General features: G+C 42.4%; 1 protein-coding gene across 1 annotated transcript in view; it reads right to left on the bottom strand.

The window, feature by feature from the left end:
• Window positions 1–191: 191 nt before the first annotated feature.
• b4galt5 (UDP-Gal:betaGlcNAc beta 1,4- galactosyltransferase, polypeptide 5) overlaps window positions 192–21,872 on the bottom strand; it is a 67,843-nt gene continuing 46,162 nt past the window's right edge. Inside the window, exons 2-9 of the mRNA XM_029621485.2 lie at window positions 16,356–16,475; window positions 11,364–11,477; window positions 10,435–10,562; window positions 9,268–9,384; window positions 8,869–9,056; window positions 8,597–8,719; window positions 6,376–6,477; window positions 192–5,891 (exon numbers count right to left, since the gene is read on the bottom strand). Coding sequence (XP_029477345.1) covers window positions 5,741–5,891; window positions 6,376–6,477; window positions 8,597–8,719; window positions 8,869–9,056; window positions 9,268–9,384; window positions 10,435–10,562; window positions 11,364–11,477; window positions 16,356–16,475 — 1,043 coding nt within the window. The 3' untranslated portion in view covers window positions 192–5,740. The remainder of the gene's footprint in view (window positions 5,892–6,375; window positions 6,478–8,596; window positions 8,720–8,868; window positions 9,057–9,267; window positions 9,385–10,434; window positions 10,563–11,363; window positions 11,478–16,355; window positions 16,476–21,872) is intronic.

The raw sequence follows: 21,872 nt of genomic DNA, 5'->3' as shown, positions 1-21,872 counted from the left end.
GTCCCAGTCACTGATCTGATACAGAACAGCTGTGCAGTGGAGAGTTCTGTTAACAGGAGACATGATTTGGTCTAGTTTTCCTGGTGTGACTAGCTCTGACCACTCCCTCTTCTCCTTACTCCTCCCATTTCTAGCCCTTTTCTGAGCCAACATGGCTCCATTAATTATAATAATTTCAGAGCACATGGACATCGTTTAAAGTTAATTTTATTGGTGTACTTTGACAATAACGATGGTAAAAAAAAAATCATACAAAAGATAATGCAGACAGACAGACATAAGGCTGACATCGAGTTTTACAAGTGGCTTCAAATGGCTTCAATTCAAGGAGAAATAAAGTCCTTACAATCAGAGAAAGATATATTAGTAATATAGTCATGTATTTATTCATCTTTTAATTTGCCTTTATACAAAACACATTTTGGGGGTGTATAATCTGGAGTTGGTAGCAGTTGGAACATGGTTTCTCTTCCTTGTCCCATTACTATAAACATAATGGTGTTTCTGGCTGATGTAGTTCTCCCTATACCCTATAAGCAGTACTTGACTTGGACTGAAATAGATTGAGTACTCATTTTGGGTGCCGGTACAGTTTATATTTAGGTGCAGGAGCTCCACAATACTTTTGAGCTGATATTCTAGAAGAGGAACAGGAGCTCAAGCAGGAGAACATTTGAGGTGCCAGTACTCAGCTCTGGTGAGCTTCTCCCCAAGTCAAGCACTGCCTATAAGCTACACCTACACCTTACCACTTTAGACTACTGAGATGATCCACATCATCTACTTCATGACAATGGGAACTATACCAGAATGCTGATGGACTAACCCTTACATTATTCCTTATCTACAATGAGTTTGGAACCAATAACGTGAAAGTGATTATGTAGCGCTTGATGAGGGTAAGTAGGTCCATGGCACCAGAAGGAACTCAGCGGAACCCCTTGTTCGTTAAGCATTTGTAGGGATTTAAGACTTTTAATTTCTCTTTTCAATAACACTAGACATAATAATATTTACAGAGTGGACATTTATCTTATATGCACCTTTTCCTTCAATTTAAATAGATTTGCTCATAAAAAAAATGTAAGCGTGTGAAAACAGTGAAATAAATTAAAGAGGTTTTTATTAAGGCTTGCCAGTCTGTCAGGGCGTCAGTGCTCATCTCTGAGACGACTAGCCTCCATGATTATCCAGTCTGCTACATGTACATCTAGACAGAATAATAACAGTGGCTAGTCATACCAGGGCGGAGCAGCACTGAGCCCTTCATTTGGACTGGCACAGAATGGATCAGATCATGGCTCTGCTCGGTCAGAGAGGAGCCTGACAAGACCGGGGCGTTGCAACACACCCTGGCTGAGCTCTGGGCTTACCACACTGACACAGGATCAGTTAGAACAACAATCTAAACCCCATTGTCTTCCGGCAGATGGCGTTATTCTAACGGGACACGCCGTTAAGGAGATCGTTGGGCTATCTGACGTAAGACCATGCCTAAACCAAGGTGTCCCCAGTCCTAATCCTCGAGAGCTGCAGCACTGTAAAGACCAACCAATGTCACTGACAAGACAGTATACTACAGTACATGTTTACTTGGTTTCCCAGGTCTAGGTCACTCACTGGTTCAAGGCAAAGGAACAGAACCAGAGGCTGCAGGCCTCGGGTCTGGACTGGGACTTACCTTGAAAGTCTGGGGTTAACCTAGAAGTGACAGACAGCAGGGTGATTCACACCCAGGCCTCAGGTTAGCACTACTACTGGATTTTATTCCTCTCCTCCTTCAGCAGTAGTGGAAACCTTAGGGCTCGAATCAGAACACTCCAGCCTACAAACTCAGGCTCTCTGAGCAGAGCAGAGCTTGAAAACAAACAAAACCGAAATATTTACAAACAAAAAACAACAACCTCTTGTAAATGACACCTGGGCCCCTGGCATTGACAGGCTTCACCATTTCAATCAAACACACTCAAAGAGGAAGACTTTAGAGAAACTAGCAGCTAATGTCAACAACTCTCCACTAAGCACCTCCAACGTGATTGGCCACAGTAGGTAAGTAAACACATGCTTCTAGTTGGGTGACATTAAAAAGAGGAAGGATGAACCAATAAGAGGGGTACTTCCTGTAGCTATCTACACACAGGATTGGTTCCCAGGCAGCACGTAGTGAGTGGCTCCCCCAATCGAAGGGCAAGCAGATCAGCACCATTGATTATCGATGAAGAAACAGAAGGTGCTTAGCAGGAGGAAGTGACTTTATAATTAGGCGTCTTCCTCTTCCTGTGGTTGTCACACAAAATGGCCTACGTCTACATTGCCGGTTCAGCTGATTTAACGAACATATCAAATCCAAAATTAACCTCTATATCCTAATCTCTATGCATGTGTGTAGATCCAAGTGGATTGGACAGGTATAAGCAATATGGCAGACATTCCAACTAGCATTTAAAAAAGGTGGAGCCGTTACCATTTTGCTAATTGTTTCAGATCTAAGTGCATAGAGTTTAGGGGCAGGGGTTAATTTGGAACATCTTTCCACACAGGTTGAACTTTCAATCTCACAACCACAAGTTTCAGTGCTTCTAACACAGCCTGTCTCACAGCAAGTTTACTGAATCATCATCACCACAACAAAATCAATCAATCAATCACAGGAAGTCATCTTTAAAAGATTAAATAAATAAAAGGAGGTCCCGCCTCCGTCATATCATGGGAACACAAAAAACTTTTTTCCCAAATGATACATCTGAAGAAAGTCAATGATTTGACAAGGCGATGTGTGTGAAATGAACTGTCAGTATATTAAAGCTATGGAGACACCAAGACATGGAGGGGCCGGTGTGTTGGAATATAGGCCTTTGAACAGAGACAACAGTAGGACCACATTTGATGTTACTTCAGTACTGTGACAAAACCAATTCACTCAAACACTGCCACACACACACACACACACGCTAGCACATGCACTCTACACACACACATACGTATGATGGGATTATAAATGTTCTACTGTAATAATGTTGTATGATGTACCGTTTTATTTTTGCCTTCATTTGTTTGGACCCCAGGAAGAGTTGCCATAGCAGCAGCTAATGGGGATCCTTAAAAACTACAAATACAAAAATACACATATCTGCACAGACGAGAAGACGAAGGGCTGGAATTGCTGGAGATATTTGGAGTGGTGAATGTATCTTAGTTTGTGAGGTCTCACGTAGCATACCACCCAAACACAAACGCCAGTATTCAGACTTTTCCCACACACAGACCACACACTGGCTAAAGATTAACCACTGCTAATGACTTCATCTGTGTCTGCAGTTACTTTCTGACCTTTGAGCAGTGCCTAAGGGCACCGTCATCATAGTCCAGCAGGATGGGGGGGGGACTGGAACGCGTTGCCACGGTGTCTAACCAACGTCAGAATGACATTACACAAAGCAGCTGCAAACAGCTGCAAACACAGTGCAGTGTCTCTTTAAAAAGACACTAGTGAAAGTGCCTCTGCAGGCTCCATCGCAAATGACCCTATAGATGAATAAACATTTCTGTTTAGGGTAAAGGGGATAGAACAGGGTCTCTAGTTTTAGACTGCCTCTCAAACATCATCCTATTCCTATACAGTGTTACACATGATTGTGGAACACACAGGCCTATAGGGAAAAAGAGTGTGAATTGGGAGACAGGCTTAAACTGCATGACATGATGTGAACAGTGAACATTTCAGTTTAGGAGACTCACTAAACATGTGTCTGACATCAGAAATCCCTCAAAGCAGTGAAAACAGGATGCTGACAAGCCCATGTGCATAGCTATCTCTCTCTCACATATACATAGCTATCCCTCTCTCTCTCACACATACATAGCCATCTCTCTCTCTCTCACACATACATAGCTATCCCTCTCTCTCTCACATACATAGCTATCCCTCTCTCTCACACATACATAGCCATCCCTCTCTCACACATACATAGCCATCCCTCTCTCACACATACATAGCCATCCCTCTCTCACACATACATAGCCATCCCTCTCTCTCTCACACATACATAGCCATCCCTCTCTCTCTCACACATACATAGCCATCCCTCTCTCTCACACATACATAGCTATCCCTCTCTCTCTCTCACATACATAGCTATCCCTCTCTCTCTCACACACACACACATACATAGCTATCCTTCTCTCTCTCACACATGCATAGCTATCCCCCTCTCTCTCACACATGCATAGCTATCCCGCTCTCTCTCTCTCTCACACATACATAGCTATCCCTCTCTCTCTCACACACATACATAGCTATCCCTCTCTCTCTCACACATACATAGCTATCCCTCTCTCTCTCTCACATACATAGCTATCCCTCTCTCTCTCACACACACACATACATAGCTATCCTTCTCTCTCTCACACATGCATAGCTATCCCCCTCTCTCTCACACATGCATAGCTATCCCGCTCTCTCTCTCTCACACACATACATAGCTATCCCTCTCTCTCTCACACATACATAGCTATCCCGCTCTCTCTCTCTCACACATGCATAGCTATCCCCCTCTCTCTCTCACACATACATAGCTATCCCTCTCTCTCTCACACACATACATAGCTATCCCTCTCTCTCTCTCACACATACATAGCTATCCCTCTCTCTCTCTCTCACACACATACATAGCTATCCCGCTCTCTCTCTCTCACACATGCATAGCTATCCCGCTCTCTCTCTCTCACACATGCATAGCTATCCCCCTCTCTCTCTCACACATACATAGCTATCCCCCTCTCTCTCTCACACATACATAGCTATCCCTCTCTCTCTCACACACATACATAGCTATCCCTCTCTCTCTCTCACACATACATAGCTATCCCTCTCTCACTCACACATACATAGCTATCCCTCTCTCACTCACACATACATAGCTATCCCTCTCTCACTCACACATACATACATAGCTATCCCTCTCTCTCTAACACATACATAGCTATCCCGCTCTCACTCACACTGTACTGTCAAAGATTTTCAATTTGCTAGACTAGTATGTTTATTTAGCTAAAGGTGTGTCTACTGTGACCAGTCAGCCACTCTGCACACAAGTCAGTCTCAAGCTAATGTTATACCTTTGTCCACAGCGTCTCTCTCTCCCTCCATGTCCTACACAGAGCCAGCTGTGAGGACCTACTCTGTGTGTGTCTGTTTTTCACAGGTTTAATAAGTCAATGAAAAATATTCAGGTCAAATATTCAAGGTCAAAATAAAATCAAAGCCTAGGGACTGTGTCAGCAGATTTGTGTGTACAACCTAACTCCTTCAGCCACATACACAAACTACACTACTGTCCCCTCCACACCACAGCCCTATAGAGGGAATGTGTTCCTGTTTCCCTTATGGTTACAGTTGCCATTGTCTCCATGAGTGAATTAATGACTTACTGAACAAATTAATGAAAGAATGAATGCTAAAGGCCCAAAATGGTGTGGAGGGCAGGTGGAGACAGAAGAGTGGAGAAGCCCGGATGATAGAAGCGATTGATGGACCACAGCACAAAACGAGTGCGGCTTTCTCCTTACATGTCACAAGGATTGATCAATCAACACCGTTCTGCATGTCTTTTTTGCTTAAAAAACTGAATCAAAGTAAATGAACTAAAAAGTCCTAAGGAGTGCTGTGACTGGTGAGATATGGCTAACGTCCATAATGACTTCGTTTCCCCGGAGGGCTGTGTGGCCCGCTGCTTCCTGGTCAGTTATAGTCTGCTATAGGGGCTAGCTTCCTGCTCAGGCTGACTGATATGTTGGTGTAGAGAGGCCTCCGGGACAATAGGGGGGAGTACCGCAGGTTGTTGAGCCCATCCAGACTCTGTCTCTCCTTAGAGCGCCTTAGAAGAGTGTACCTGGGAGGAAAGAAGAAAGACAGGGATCAGACAGAGGAGAATGAAGTCTGCCGGCCTCGAGCCTAGACGCTGTTCCAAGGTCAGTTTGGGTCCCAGAGAAGATGAAGTAGAAGAGACCAGAAGGAAGTCATGGTAGACTATTGGGAAATACCCCAGGTTTACGTCGGCTCAATTTGACGTGTTCGACCAACTGCTGACTTGTAAAAGATGTTAAGTATTTAGGAATGAGAGTAGAGAGGATATGCTTGGAATGTAGCTCCCAAGCAAGTCACATGCAAAATCTTTGGAGGAGTGGAGAAATCCCTGAAAGCCACTAACTCGGACTCTTCATGTGACTGGCTCACATGGGCCGGGGCTGCAATCCTCTCACAAACACCCTCTTTATCCAAATCCCCAAGTATCACCGGGGATGTGTGTTAATGTACTAGAGAGTAGCGTGTGTGTGTGGCGTGTGTGTGTGCGCGTGTGTGTGAGAGAGACTAACCTTCCCAGGAACTGCACCTCGCCACGGTGGTGGTGTGGGATTGACATGTAACGGCCCAACTCTCCCTGCGGCCGACTGACCGTGTAGTTAGCATACTGCACCCTGTCAGACACACAGTAACACTACAGAGTCACACACTCACAACGGCATGGTATAAACAATTCAAAGACACAGCACAAACTGTACAGTACATACTGTTGTCAGTGATTGTGTAAAGCTTGTGTTTGTGTAAAGCTAGACACATCTGCTTCAGTGGGAGTGGACTCTGAGTCGTGTGTGTGTGTGTGGGGGGATAACAATGCTGTATGGCAAAGACAAATGGAGGAAGAATGCCTGCTGTGTGTCCAACTAGTTCTCACAGTCTCACTACACAACAAATTTCTAAGTTGTCCTAAATGTCAAATTTAGTTTAATGTTTTGGAAAGGGTTAAACATTAAGTTTAGGCACTCATTCTGAATGGTTAATGTAAAGGTTAAGGCAGTGGTATTCAAACTTTCTCTGGGGACCCACTTTTTCACCCAAGAATTTCTTGCGACCCCAACCCACCTCAAATCTAATGCACAACCTTAAAAATAAATCTGTCAATTTCGATTTTTACATCAACAAATAAAAATGCAATGAATTGAAGGTTCTCTTATTAAAATGAAAAGAAACCAAGAAATACATTTACTCAATAACATGTGAGAATGCTGTTCCTCGACTACAGCTCAGCATTTAACACCATAGTACCCTCCAAACTAGTTATCAAGCCGGAGAACCTGGGTCTCGACCCCGCCCTGTGCAACTGGGTCCTGGACTTTCTGACGGGCCGCCCCCAGGTGGTGAGGGTAGGTAACAACAGACAGCGTGGTGAAGAAGGCGCAGCAGCGCCTCTTCAACCTCAGGAGGCTGAAGAAATTTGGCTTGTCCCCAAAAAATAAAACTTTTACAGATGCACAATCGAGAGCATCCTGTCGGGCTGTATCACCGCCTGGTACGGCAACTGCTCCGCCCATAACCGTAAGGCTCTCCAGAGGGTAGTGAGGTCTGCACAAAGCATCACCGGGGGCAAACTACCTGCCCTCCAGGACACCTACACCACCCGATGTCACAGGAAGGCCATAAAGATCATCAAGGACAACAACCACCCGAGCCACTGCCTGTTCACCCCGCTATCATCCAGAAGGCGAGGTCAGTACAGGTGCATCAAAATAGGGACAGAGAGACTGAAAAACAGCTTCTATCTCAAGGCCATCAGACTGTTAAACAGCCACCACTAACATTGAGTGGCTGCTGCCAACATACTGACTCAACTACAGCCACTTTAATAATGGAAAAATTGATGTAATAAATGTATCACTAGCCACTTTAAACAATGCCACTTCATATAATGTTTACATACCCTACATTACTCATCTCATATGTATATACTGTACTCTATACCATCCACTGCATCTTGCCTATGCCGTTCGGCCATCACTCATTCATATATTTTTTTATGTACATATTCTTAGTCATTCCTTTACATTTGTGTGTATAAGGTAGTTGTGAAATTGTTAGGTTAGATTACTCGTTGGTTATTACTGCATTGTCGGAACTAGAAGCACAAGCATTTCACTACACTCGCATTAACATCTGCTAACCATGTGTATGTGACAAATAAAATTTGATTTGACATTGTATCTTTCTCAAAAACGTCCGTGGGGCGACGCACAATTGGCCTAGCGTTGTCCGGGTTAGGGAGGGTTTGGCCGGTAGGGATATCCTTCTCTCATCGCGCACCAGCGACTCCTGTGGCGGGCCGGGCGCAGTGCATGCTAACCAAGGTCGCCAGGTGCACGGTGTTTCCTCCGACACATTGGTGTGGCTGGCTTCCGGGTTGGATGCGCGCTGTGTTAAGAAGCAGTGCGGCTTGGCTTGGTTGGGTTTCGGAGACGCATGGTTTTTGACCTTCGTCTCTCCAGAGCCCGTACGGGAGTTGTAGCGATGAGACAAGATAGTAATTACTAACAATTGGACACCAAGAAATTGGGGAGAAAAAGGGGTAAAAAAAAAAAAAAGACTTTGAATTGCAATTGGTTAAAGTTCAGGATAGGATTAAACAATGTCAACACTATCGACAGCCTCGCACTGTAAACCTGTGACAGGGGACACGGTGTGTGTTGTTTATGTTCTGTATGAGTACAGGAAGTAATAAAAGGGAGGAGTGAAGCGGGTGGGTATGGAGGGCGTTCTCCTCACCTGTTCCAAAGGTCGTCGTCTTCTCCTCCCCAGCCCCAGAATGCATTGGGAAAGCCATTGATCTTGGTGAACTGTTCCACTGTTAGACCACTGACGCCACCAAAGAACTCATTGTACGGAAGCCTAGAGGACACACACACAGAGTTAGCATTACACACATCTAAGAAATGGTTAGGAGAAACCTGGACTCCAACTAATGGAAAAATTGTGTATGTGTGTGTTAGCACGTGACAATACACACACAAGTGTCTGAAAGTTTGTGAGAGACTCACATGTAGGAGTACTTGTTGAGTTTGACAGCGAAGTGGCGAGGCATGTCTCCACAGCCGTAGTAGTTCCTGTCGTTCTCCAGCATGTGGTCTACATCGTGGAACACCATACAGTCCCAGTCCAGGTCCCGCATAGCCTCCCGGAAGCCCACGTTAAACAACATGGCCCTATTGAAGGGCTCACTACCAACCTAGGAGGAGAGGGAGGAGTTGTCCGAGGGAGGGAGGACAGAAAGAGGTTATCCAGTGAGCCACACATACCCAAGCAGTTCTGTGGTTATCCAGTGAGCCACACATACCCAAGCAGTTCTGTGGTTATCCAGTGAGCCACACATACCCAAGCAGTTCTGTGGTTATCCAGTGAGCCACACATACCCAAGCAGTGTGTGCATGCGTGTTTACCTGCTCTACAACATAGAAGGCGAACTGTAGCCTCTGTCTTTGTAGTGCTGGTATCAGGTGTCTGAGTAAGATAGGCAGGTGCTCATGGCGGTTTCGGAATGGGACCAGTATCGCCACCTAGGGATAGGGAGGGGAACAACATTATTACACATCAGATAAGGCACAACCACTACAGAAGTAAGGAAGAAGGCATTTAAGTATTTCAACCGGCCTTTCAAAAATATAAATTTCACACAATCAGATATTGCATCTACTGATCATAGCACAGGGATAGGTGGATTGAAGGTCACTCTGGAGAGGGCCAACTAAATGCTTTCCCTGGTTTTGGTTTTTAGAAGAGTCATCTTAGTAACAGCAGCAGCTTTAAAGAGATTCTCCAGTACTTTTGTATAGCCAGTAGTTCTGAAAGAAGTGCTCACAAGCCAAAACTGATCCCAGTAAATTGCGTACTTGTGCAGAGATGTGCACCACGTCATTGCTCTCTTTCTCGCTCTGCTGTGTGTGCATATGGTTAGCTGTCACTCAAATGGCAAGGGGCTGAAAGCTCATTGGCTAGAACTCGAATTGCTAGAGGGCTAGCCTACGTGGGGGAACTTGTATGGAAAATGGTTCAGCACAAGTTCCAGAAAAATGGTCACTTTCAAACTAGGGTTACGTGGCTAAGTGAGGTAAGACCGTAGTTATTCTCAGAGATGATGCATGTATGAACGACACATTGACACATCCAAAGCAGGAGGTACATTTAAAAAAAATAATAATAATAATAATTGCCAAAGTTCCAGAACATGTCTTTAGGTTTCCTTTGAGCCTGAGTAGGGAAATGGAGATGTCAACCATCAAACCCCCTCTGTCAATCAGCTGTCTTCCTGCAGAAACAGTGTCTGGTTCACACACATCTAGCTGGAATTTAGTGTCACTGTTTGGCTGCTCTGTTTTGCGAATGTGTTTGTGTGCCTTCATTTCCTTGAGAAGAATTTAGACATGGGAAGAATGTAGTCCTGGCTGCACACTCTTGAAGTGCAATATATATTTCCAGTTCAATTTGAAAAAGACTAATAAATACATTATCCAGGGCTGATGTGTTGATCCAGACTGTACAGTGCCTCCATCAGAGTCCTATACAGGCTACATGCATGTGCAGTATGACAGTGCGTGTGATGAACTCACCTTCCAACGCGGGACACAGTCCCTGGGCTTCCAGTAGCCCCCCAGGGTCATGCTAGGCTCAGCATTCAACAGAACCCTCTCCACATCCTCCAGAGCCATCTCACTCATATTCACCTCCAGCCTCCCCTCTGAGTGAGTGAGTGAGTGAGTAAGAGAGAGAGAGAGAGAGGTCAACACTGAATGAACAGGACAGCACGCAACCATATATACACTCGTAAGACTAAATAAACTGACATTCAAGAACTGAGGTAACAGTTTTTCACTTAACTAGCTAGGGGAGCACAAAGCCCAGAATAGAACTCTATAGGTATAAAATACCAATCTCATTGTGAAGTGAACTCTTTGAAAGTAGTGCTTGAAATAAATCAAACATGTGTACCATGTGACTAGCTAATGGTTTAAGGCCAATATTCTAGAGTGTGTGTTTATGGTTTTACTATCCTTGTGGGGAACAGAAGTCCTCACAAGGATAGTAAAACAAGGAAACAAGTGGGGACATTTTGCCGGTCCCCACAAGGAAAAGATATTGTAGGCTTAGGTTTACAATAGGGTTTAGAATTAAGGGTTAGGTTTACAATAGGGTTAGAATTAAGGGTTAGGTTTACAATAGGGTTTAGAATTAAGGGTTAGGTTTACAATAGGGTTAGAATTAAGGGTTAGGTTTACAATAGGGTTTAGAATTAAGGGTTAGGTTTACAATAGGGTTTAGAATTAAGGGTTAGGTTTACAATAGGGTTAGAATTAAGGGTTAGGTTTACAATAGGGTTAGAATTAAGGGTTAGGTTTACAATAGGGTTAGAATTAAGGGTTAGGTTTAAGGTTAGGGATTTGGGGTTGAGGTTATGGAAAAGCAGATTTTAAATGGGAAACAACCGTTTGGTCCCCACAAGGATAGTAAAACAAACATGTGTGTGTGTGTGTGTACTCACTCATGGAGGGCAGTCTCTCTGGGCAAATCTGTGAGGACAAATAGGTGAAGCTGTCGGGGAGGTATGTGGTGGGCGGCACATCACTCTCACTCAGGTTGAAGTCATAGGCATAATCTGGTCCCAGACAGAAGGAGAAATATATATGGAATCATGTAGTAAACAAATCAAAGTAGATTTTATATTTGAGATTCTTCAAAGTAGCCACCCTTTGCCTTGATGACAGCTTTGCACATTATTGGCCTTCCCTCAACCAGCTTCATGAGGTATTCACCTGGAACGCATTTCAATTAACATGTGTGCCTTGTTAAAAGTTCATTTGTGGAATTTCTTTCCTTCTTAATGTGTTTGAACCAATCAGTTGTGTTCTGGCAAGGTAGGGGTGGTGTACAGAAGACAGCCCTATTTGGTAAAAGACCAAGTCCTTATTATGGCAAGAACAGCTCAAATAAGCAAAGAAAAAAGTAATGATGGACTGTAAATTTAAGACATGAAGGTCAGTCAAACCGGAACTTTTAAACGTTCTTCAAGTGCAGTCGCTAAAACCATCAAGTGCTATGATGAATCTGGCTCTCATGAGGACCGCCACAGGAAAGGAAGACCAAGCGTTACCTCTGCTGCAGTGGATAAGTTCATTAGAGTTACCAGCCTCAAAAATTGCAGCCCAAATAAATGCTTCAGAGTTCAAGTAACAGACACATCTCAACATCAACTGGTCAGAGGAAACTGAGTATCAGGCCTTCATGGTCGAATTGCTGTAAAGAAATCCCTACTAAAGGACACCAATAAAAAGAGACTTGCTTGAGACAAGAAACACAAACAAAGGACATTAGACCAGTGGAAATCTGTCCTTTGGCCTGATTAGTCTAAATTTGAGAGTTGGTGAATGGATGATCTCTGTATGTCTGCAGGTGTGATGGTGCTTTGTAGATGACACGGTCTTTATTTAGAATTCAAGGCACACTTAGCATGGCTACCACAGCAATGACCCAAAACTCATCGCCAGACTGTGTAAGGGCTATTTGACTAAGAAGGAGAGTGATGAGTGATGCATCAGATGACCTAGACTCCACAATCACCCGACCTCAACCCAATTGATATGGTTTGTGATGTGTTGAACCGCAGAGTGAAGGAAAAACAGCCAACAAGTGCTCAGCATATGTGGGAACTACTACTACTCAAGACAGTTGGAAAAGCATTCCAGGTGAAGCTGGTTGAGTGAATGCAAAGAGTGTGCAAAGCTGTTATCAAGGCAAAGAGTGGCTGCTTTGAAAAATATAAAATATATTTTTACTACATGATTCCATATGTGTTATGTGATAGTTTATGTCTTCACTACTATTCTGCAACGTAGAAAATAGTAAAAATACAGAAAAACCCTGGAATGAGTAGGTGTCTCCAAACCTTTAACTGGTACTGTATACGTGAATTAAAGTAGTCAATAGTTTAGTATTTGGTCCCATATTCACAATGATTACAACAAGCTTGTGACTCTACAAACTTAATGGATGCATTTGCTATTTTTCAGTTGTTTTTTTTAGGAGGTAGCACAGCTTTAATATTGCAGATAGATTGTGGGTTCCATCAATTCAATTGTCTGCATCATTTCCAATCCCCATATATATTTGTTAGTAAATAAATATTCTCCTTTATTATTTTCCCCTAACCCTACCACCCCTCCCCTAATTGGAGTAAACCTATGGACAACAACACTTAGGCTTCTACTTCTAGCTTATACATACATTTTATGGACACAGTACACTTTACAATAGTAGAGGTTGGGCCTGTTTGTTTTTAGTCCCACCCTTCAGCTCCCCCCAACCCCTCCCATTTATCTCTGAACACCATCCAGTTTTGATTTCAAATTGCCATATCCTTTTCAACTGTGCGGTTTCGCAAAAGTCTGAACTTCTATACATTTTACGGACACCGTATATTTGACATTACAGACACCGTATATTTGACATTACGGACACCGTATATTTGACATTACGGACACCGTATATTTGACATTACGGACACCGTATATTTGACATTACGGACACCGTATATTTGACATTACGGACACCGTATATTTGACATTACGGACACCGTATATTTGACATTACAGACACAGTATATTTGACATTACAGACACAGTATATTTGACATTACAGACACAGTATATTTGACATTACAGACACAGTATTTGACATTACAGACACAGTATATTTGACATTACGGACACAGTATATTTGACATTACGGACACAGTATATTTGACATTACGGACACAGTATATTTGACATTACGGACACAGTATATTTGACATTACGGACACAGTATATTTGACATTACGGACACAGTATATTTTACATTACGGACACAGTATATTTGACATTAGTTATGTTATTTTTTAGTCCCACCCTTCAGCTCCCCTCAACCCCTCCCATCTATCTCTGAACACCGTACAGTTTCTATTTGGCATATATTTTTCCAACTGTGCTTAATTTTTCTATTCTCATAGTTTCTACAGATTGTAAATCAAAGATCAAATGTTTTGCCAAGAGAATAATTATATTATTGATCGATTGACTATAACTTTTTAAATGACCTATTTGCTGTTTGTTTTGGTTGTGTTTCAGATCATTTTGTGCCCAACAGAAATTAATGCTAAATAATGTAGTCACTTTATTGTAAAGAATATATGTTTCTAAACTAATGTGGATGCTATGATTATGAAGAATCCTGAATGAATAATGATGAGTGAGAAAGTTAGACGCACAAATATCATACCCCCATAAAAAATGCTAACCTCCTATTGAGTGATGCACCGATATTACCATTATTGGCCGATACCGATATTTCCTTGCCAAAAACCCCCAGATATAACCAATATTACATTTTTTTGCTGCCTTTTAAGCATTCCAGTACAGTTAAATAGTTAACACACACACGGACGCAGCGGTCTAAGGCGCTGCATCTCAGTGGAAGAGGCGTCACTACAGTCCCTGGTTTGAATCCAGGCTGTGTCACATCCGGCTGTGATTGGTAGTCCCATAGGGCGGCACACAATTGGGCTAGCATTGTCCGGGTTTGGCCGGCATTATAAATAAGAATTTGTTCTTATCTGACTTCCCTAGTTAAGGTTACGCACACACACACACCGAACGCCGTTTGCGTCATGGCTACCGAACGCCGTTTGGGTCATGGCTAAAAAATATATATTATTTAACGTGCCAGGACCTGAATATGACTGAACGTCACATAATAATTTAACGCATTTATTAACTTTTTACATAGTTATTACACATTGATTACACTGTGACTCGTATTTCATGTGTCACAACGATTCATCGATACGTATGCTATGATGCTGGTAAAGTTGTCTCGTGCACCTTCAGTACTGGTCATAAAAAGAAGATAGCTAGCTCATGGATGCAAACAATGTTCTTCCCCCAAAACACAGCAAAGCGACAATCAAAGCGACAAGCTAGCTAACTGTAGCTAGGTGTCATCATCTAAAACAACCCTACATTTATAAGACAGTTCTTATTTGATTAATGGTGGTTGGACCCATCTATGTGAAGCTAGCTACAATAAGGATTAGCCACAAGTGGACTTTGCGCTTATCCTTTAAAATAAAAGTATGGCATAAATGTACTATTTGTATTCATTTGCGGCACTGTCAATGACACTTTAATTTTGAAGGCAAACCGCAAATGAGACTATTCTTCCTAATCCTTATTGTGGCTAGCTTCAGAACACATAGTCCGGTTGAGCCTCACTAGCAAGATGAAGCTAGCTGGCTGCTTATAATGTTAGCTTTGGGCAAAAGGGTTAAGTAGCTGGCTAGCTTTTTATTTTCATGAACTTAAGTTCAATTTCAATAGGTGAACAACAAGTGGCAACCTAGCTAATACTTACTCACAAGGTTTCCAAAATCATTGCTAAGAATAATGAAAATGATTGCAGTTTCTACTGGTCATTGTTTTCAGGCTGGTTGTATTGGTTCTAGGCTAAAGCTAGCTACCCCAGAAGTTGCAGTCTAACAAATGATGCTTTATTACCAACGCGGTATTGAAAACACATCGTTCGTGGCTGGTGTTTGCAGACTTTTTGTACAGCTTTGACAGTGCTACTGTATCTTATTTTAACACGCAAAGACCCAAACGGCATTCCATAGCATGTATGTCGTGAAGCTAATAGCAGTGACGCTATTACTGTGCAACTCCGATAGGGCAACATCTGAAAAATAGCGCACTTGGTAGTGTGTACCGGTGCTCGACCAGTCGGCGAAAGCCAACATCACCCATGACAGAGAACGGTTGATTGTAAAGGGCAATGAATTCCATTATCTTGGCTTTAATGGATTTCATCTTTGAGTTGTCTCGCTGAAATGTTCTTACTATTTCAAATGACTGCTCGTCTTGTTGACTGCTCGATCCACACAGCAGATATTGTGGGCTAGTTTAGGAATGCTGTGTTGCACATTTAGTGCAAAATTTTATGTGGCGTCATTACGTCATGTACCTACGTTATATAGGTATGCACGTCATGTACCTACGTTATATAGGTATGCACGTCATGTACCTACGTTATATAGGTATGCACGTCATGTACCTACGTTATATAGGTATGCACGTCATGTACCTACGTTATATAGGTATGCACGTCAGCTTTGACATTGGTTTTGCACTTTGGCGTTAAACTAGACATTAGCCGATATGGATGTTGGTACTTTTAGCTAATATCGTCTGATTCCGATATGTTTACTGATATATCATGCCTCCCTACTCCTATGTTATTGTAATGGTGAGAGGTTATTATGTGTTATGGGTATGATATTGGTGTGTCTAACTGTCTCACTCATCATTTTTCACGATTTATTCAGGACTATCTGTAATCATGGTAGCATCCACAATAATGTAGAAGTGTTAAGAAACATATTAAATCGAGAACCTGTGTTGGCAGACTTGTGCCCTAACATTAAGAACCTGTGTTAGCTGTGTCTTACCTGTGCCATTGATATTGTAACCACCTCTGACCACCTGCTCTAGAACTTGAACACCGATATTCTTCACGTTGTCCTTGATGTGAATCCCTGTGGCCTGCACCATAAACAGGTACTCATTTACTACGGAGAGAGGAGGGAGAGAGGAGTGAAACGTTAGTTCATTGATACAGTCATACGGTCCTGCTCTGTCAAAATTACCTGCAATTTGGTATATTTTCTGCCAAAAAAGATTGAGGAGACATTTAGAAACCACACCACTAACAGGAAGGATGAACTACTGTAAGTAAGAACTACAATGAAGAAAAAAGACACTGCTAACTCTGTCAGGGAACTGTAACATCAGTTTTCAATCCAACATTGAATGAGCAATCATTTTCATAAAGGGTGTGTTTATTTCAGATCTTGCATGGATGTGTCTAATATAACCACCTGAAACTAACCCAAATTAAAATGGGGGTGCCCAGTGAGGATGCAACATAAAAAGAATATCCTCCAAAGGCAAAACTCCTATATTATACGTAAATATAAGGGCAGAACTCTCTCTCCCCCTCCTGATATATTAAGAGAGCTAAACGTTGATATGCGATTTTGCTTGTTGTGTCAAATTAGATCAAGCCCATTTCAAGCTTGTCAACAAAATATATACAGTGGGGCAAAAAAGTATTTAGTCAGCCACCAATTGTGCAAGTTCTCCCACTTAAAAAGATGAGAGAGGCCTGTAATTTTCATCATAGGTACACTTCAACTATGAAAATCACATTGTAGGGGCACTATTTTTATGTTTGGAAAAATAACGTTCCCAAAGTAAACGGCAGATTTCTCAGGCCCCGATGCTAGAATATGCATTTAATTGACAGATTAGGATAGAAAAAAGTTTTCAAAAATGTCAAAATATTGTCTGTGAGTATAACAGAACTGATATTGCAGGCGAAAACCCGAGGAAAATCAAACCAGGAAGTGTCTTCTATTTTGAAAGCTCCATGTTCCATAGCCTGCATTCGCTCCATTTAAAGAGATATCAACCAGATTCCTTTTCCTATCGCTTCCTCAAGGTGTCAGTCTTTAGACATAGTTTCAGGCTTTTATTTTGAAAAATTAGCGAGAAAGATAACATTGCGTCAGGTGTTCGCATGAGTTTTGCATGAGTTTTGCTTGCGCAACAGAGCTTGGGCAGCCATCGTCTCTCCCTCTCCTACTGAAAAAGAGACCGTGCCGGTTGATATATTATCGATTACATATTTTAAAAACAACCTGAGGATTGATTATAAAAAAACGTTTGACATGTTTCTGTGGACAGTACGGATACTATTTGGAATTTTGTCGTGACCGCTCGAGCCTGTGGATTTCTGAACATAACGCGCCAAACAAATGGAGGTATTATGGATATAAAAATAATCTTTATGGAACAAAAGGAACATTTATTGTGTAACTGGGAGTCTCGTGAGTGAAAACATCCGAAGATCAAAGGTAAGCAATTAATTTGATTGCTTTTCTGATTTTCGTGACCAAGCTACTTTGATGCTAGGTGTTCATAATGTTTTGTCTAGTGATCGATAAACTTACAAATGCTTGGATTGCTTTCGCTGTAAAGCATATTTTCAAAATCTGACATAACAGGTGGAGTAACAAAAAGCTAAGCTGTGTTTTGCTATATTGCACTTGTGATTTCATGAATAGAAATATGTTTAGTAATATTTTTTGAATGTGGCGCTCTGCAATTCAACGGTTGTTGATGAAAATGATCCCGCTAACGGGATGGGTTGCGTCAAGAAGTTAAGACACTAACAGCTTACAAACAGTAGGCAATTAAGGCCACAGTTATGAAAACTTAGGACACTAAAAGAGGCCTTTCTACTGACTCTGAAAAACACCAAAAGAAAGATGCCCAGGAGTCCCTGCTCATCTGCGTGAACGTGCCTTGCTGCAAGGAGTTATGAGGACTGCAAATGTGGCCAGGGCAATACATTGCAATTACTGTCCGCAATAGGCTGAGAGAGGCTGGACTGAGGGCTTGTAGGCCTGTTGTAAAGGCAGGTCCTCACCAGACATCACCGGCAACCATGTCGCCTATGGGCACAAACCCACCATCGCTGGACCAGACAGGACTGGCAAAAAGTGCCCTTCACTGACGAGTCGTGGTTTTGTCTCACCAGGGGTGATGGTCGGATTCGCGTTTATCGTCAAAGGAATGAGCGTTACACCGAGGCCTGTACTCTGGAGCGGGATCAATTTGGAGGTGGAGTGTCCGTCATGGTCTGGGGCGGTGTGTCACAGCATCATCGGACTGATCTTGTTGTCATTGCAGGCAATCTCAACGCTGTGTGTTACAGGGAAGACATCCTCCTCCCTCAAGTGGCACCCTTCTTGCAGGCTCATCCTGACATGACTCTCCAGTATGACAATGCCACCAGCCATACTGCTCGTTCTGTGTGTGATTTCCTGCAAGCCAGGTATGTCAATGTTCTGCTATGGGCAGCGAAGAGCCCGGATCTCAATCCCATTGAACACTTCTGGGACCTGTTGGATCGGAGGGTGAGGGCCATTCCCCCCAGAAATGTCAGGGAACTTGCAGGTGCCTTTGTGGAAGTGTGGTAACATCTCACAGCAAGAACTGGCAAATGCATCTTAATGCATCTGGTGGCCACACCAGATACTTTTGACCGCCCCCCTCCCTTTGTTCAGGGACATATTATTCAATTTCTGTTAGTCAAATGTCTGTGGAACTTGTTCAGTTTATGTCTCAGTTGTAGAATTTTGTTATGTTCATAAAAATATTTACACGTTAGGTTTTCTGAAAATAAATGCAGTTGACAGAGGACGTTTATTTTTTTGCTGAGTTTATATACCCCCAATAGAATCCTCATACTTCAACGATGACAACTTCTCCATCCTAGAGGGGGAGATCAACCATTTCCAGGCCCAGGGACATGTACTAGTCTGACGATCTAAATACCAGAACTGGAAAAGAACCTGACACTTAGCATACTGACAGCATGTCCTCCCAAATATACCCTTAGACACAACTATGACAAAACCACCAACAAAAACGAGTCACAACGACTACAGCTTAGTCTCTCGCTGGATCTGTACATAGTCAAATGGTAGGCTTCGAGGGGACTCTTACGGTAGGTACACCTACAGCTCATCCCTTGTCAGTAGTACAGTAGATTACTTTATCACAGACCTCAACTCAGATACTCTCAGAGCGTTCAGTCAGCCCACTGACACCCCTATCACAGCAAAATCACACTCAACTTAAGCAATACTCAAATCATGAGGCATCAAAGCCAAAGGATATTAAGAAAAACATCAAAGCCAATAATATTAAGAAAAATAAAAAGGAATTCAATCCATTCTAGACAACTTCCTGGACAAAACGTTTCTGTTAATAGGGAAGGTGTAAACTTAGCAGTAGAAATCCTAGACCGTATATTTGATCTTTCAGCTTCCGTATCAAATCCAAAATGTCAAGCAGACAACTTAAGAAAATTAACAACAATAAAAGGTTTTTGCGTTCTTCATCAAACCAAAGAAAGAAATTGAGAAACCTATCCAACCAGAACCTGAGCCTACGCCTTCACGATGGTAAATCACTAAAACAATACAGAAACACACTATGGAAAAAGGAACAGCACATCAGAAATCAGCTCAATGTAACTGAAGAACCCATAGAATGTACAATACAAACCCTCCAACCACTACATGCCTGTGGTGTTGATGGTATCCTAAATGAAATGGTTAATATCCAGAACACAAAATCCAGATGACTACACTTACATGTTTTAACATCCTCAGCTCTGGCATCTTCCCCAATAATATTTGGAACTAATCACCCCAATCCACAAAAGCGTAGACAAATTTGACCCCAATAACTAACGTGGGATATGCGTCAACAGCAACTTTCGGAAAATCCTCTGCATTATCATTAAAAGCAAACGTGTACATTTCCTCAGTGAAAACAATGTACTGAGGAAATGTCAAAATTGGCTTTTTACCAAATTACGGTACGACAGCGCACGTGTTCACCCTGCATACCCTAATTGACAAACAAGCAAACCAACACAAAGGCAAAATCTTAACATGCTTTGTTGATTTCAAAAATGATTTTGACTCAATTTGGCTTAAGGGTCTGCTACACAAATTGATGGAAAGCGGTGTTGGGAGAAAAACATACAATATTATAAAATCCATATATACAACCAACAAGTGTTCGGTTAAAATTGGCTCTGGCCTTAACACGTACATTTCTTTCCACAGGGCCATGGAGTGAGACAGGGATGCAGCTTAAGCCCCATCCTCTTAAACACATATATCAACGAATTGGCGAAGGCACTAAAACAAATGTGCCATGCCCCGACTCACCCTACTAGAATCGGAAGTCAAACGTCTACTGTTTGCTGATGATCTGGTGCTTCTGTCCCTAACCAAGAAGGGCCTACCGCAGCACCTAGATCTTCTGCACAGATGAAAATAATAGTGTTCCAAAAAAAGTCAATTTGCCAGGACCACAAATACAAATTCCATCTAGACACAATTGCCCTAGATTACACACAAAAAGAGACACGTACCTCAGCCTAAACATCAGCGCCACAAGTAACTTCCACAAAGTTGTAAACGATCTGATAGACAAGGCAAGAAGGGCCTTTTATGCAATCAAACGGACCATCAAATTTGACATATCAACAGACTAAAAATACAACCACAAAAGGGCAATAGAACCCATTCCCCTTCATGGTTGTGAGGTCAGGGGTCTGCGAACCAAACAGGAATTCACAAAATGGGACAAACACCAAATTAAAGACTCTGCATGCATTATTTGGTGTTTCACCCAGAGGATATTTTTGCAGAGCAGAATTAGGCTGATAACCGCTAATGATCAAAATCCAGAAAAGATTCTACAACCACCTAAAAAAAATCCCAAACCGTCCATAACAAAGCCATCACCTACAGAGAGATTAACCTGGAGAAGAGTCCCCTGAGCAAGCTGGTCCTGGGGCTCTGTTCACAAACACAAACAGAGCCCCAGGACAGCAATACAATTAGATCCAACCATATCATGAGAAAACAAAAAGATAATTACTTGACACATTGGAAAGAATTTACAAAACAACAGAGCAAACTAGAATGCTATATTTGTCCCTAAACAGAGAGTACACAGTGGCAGAATACCTGACCACTGTGACTGATGAAAAACTAAGGAAAGCTTTAACAGACTCAGTGAGCATAGCCTTGATATTGAGGAAGGCCGCCTTAGCCTGCCTTCTCTTGAGAGCCAGGTCTGTGTATGTGCACACTGCCCACAAAATCCAGAAGAGAAAAAAAAGGAAAACAGAAACTGCAACAATGATCAGGGGAGAGACAAATCTCCAGCCACGATCACAGACTCACATGGCTGCACTTGATATCGAGGAGAAAGAACAAAAATAAACACCAAACCTTCTATGCAGATCTGACCTCCAGTTCTGCCGTCTGTCCAATAAGAACATCTTATACTGATGGCCCCTCCCATTCTGTCCA

This window comes from Oncorhynchus nerka, linkage group LG20, assembly GCF_034236695.1.
Source record: "Oncorhynchus nerka isolate Pitt River linkage group LG20, Oner_Uvic_2.0, whole genome shotgun sequence".
In the NCBI taxonomy this organism is placed as follows: domain Eukaryota; kingdom Metazoa; phylum Chordata; class Actinopteri; order Salmoniformes; family Salmonidae; genus Oncorhynchus; species Oncorhynchus nerka.
This window is presented reverse-complemented; position numbering and strand designations above follow the sequence as displayed.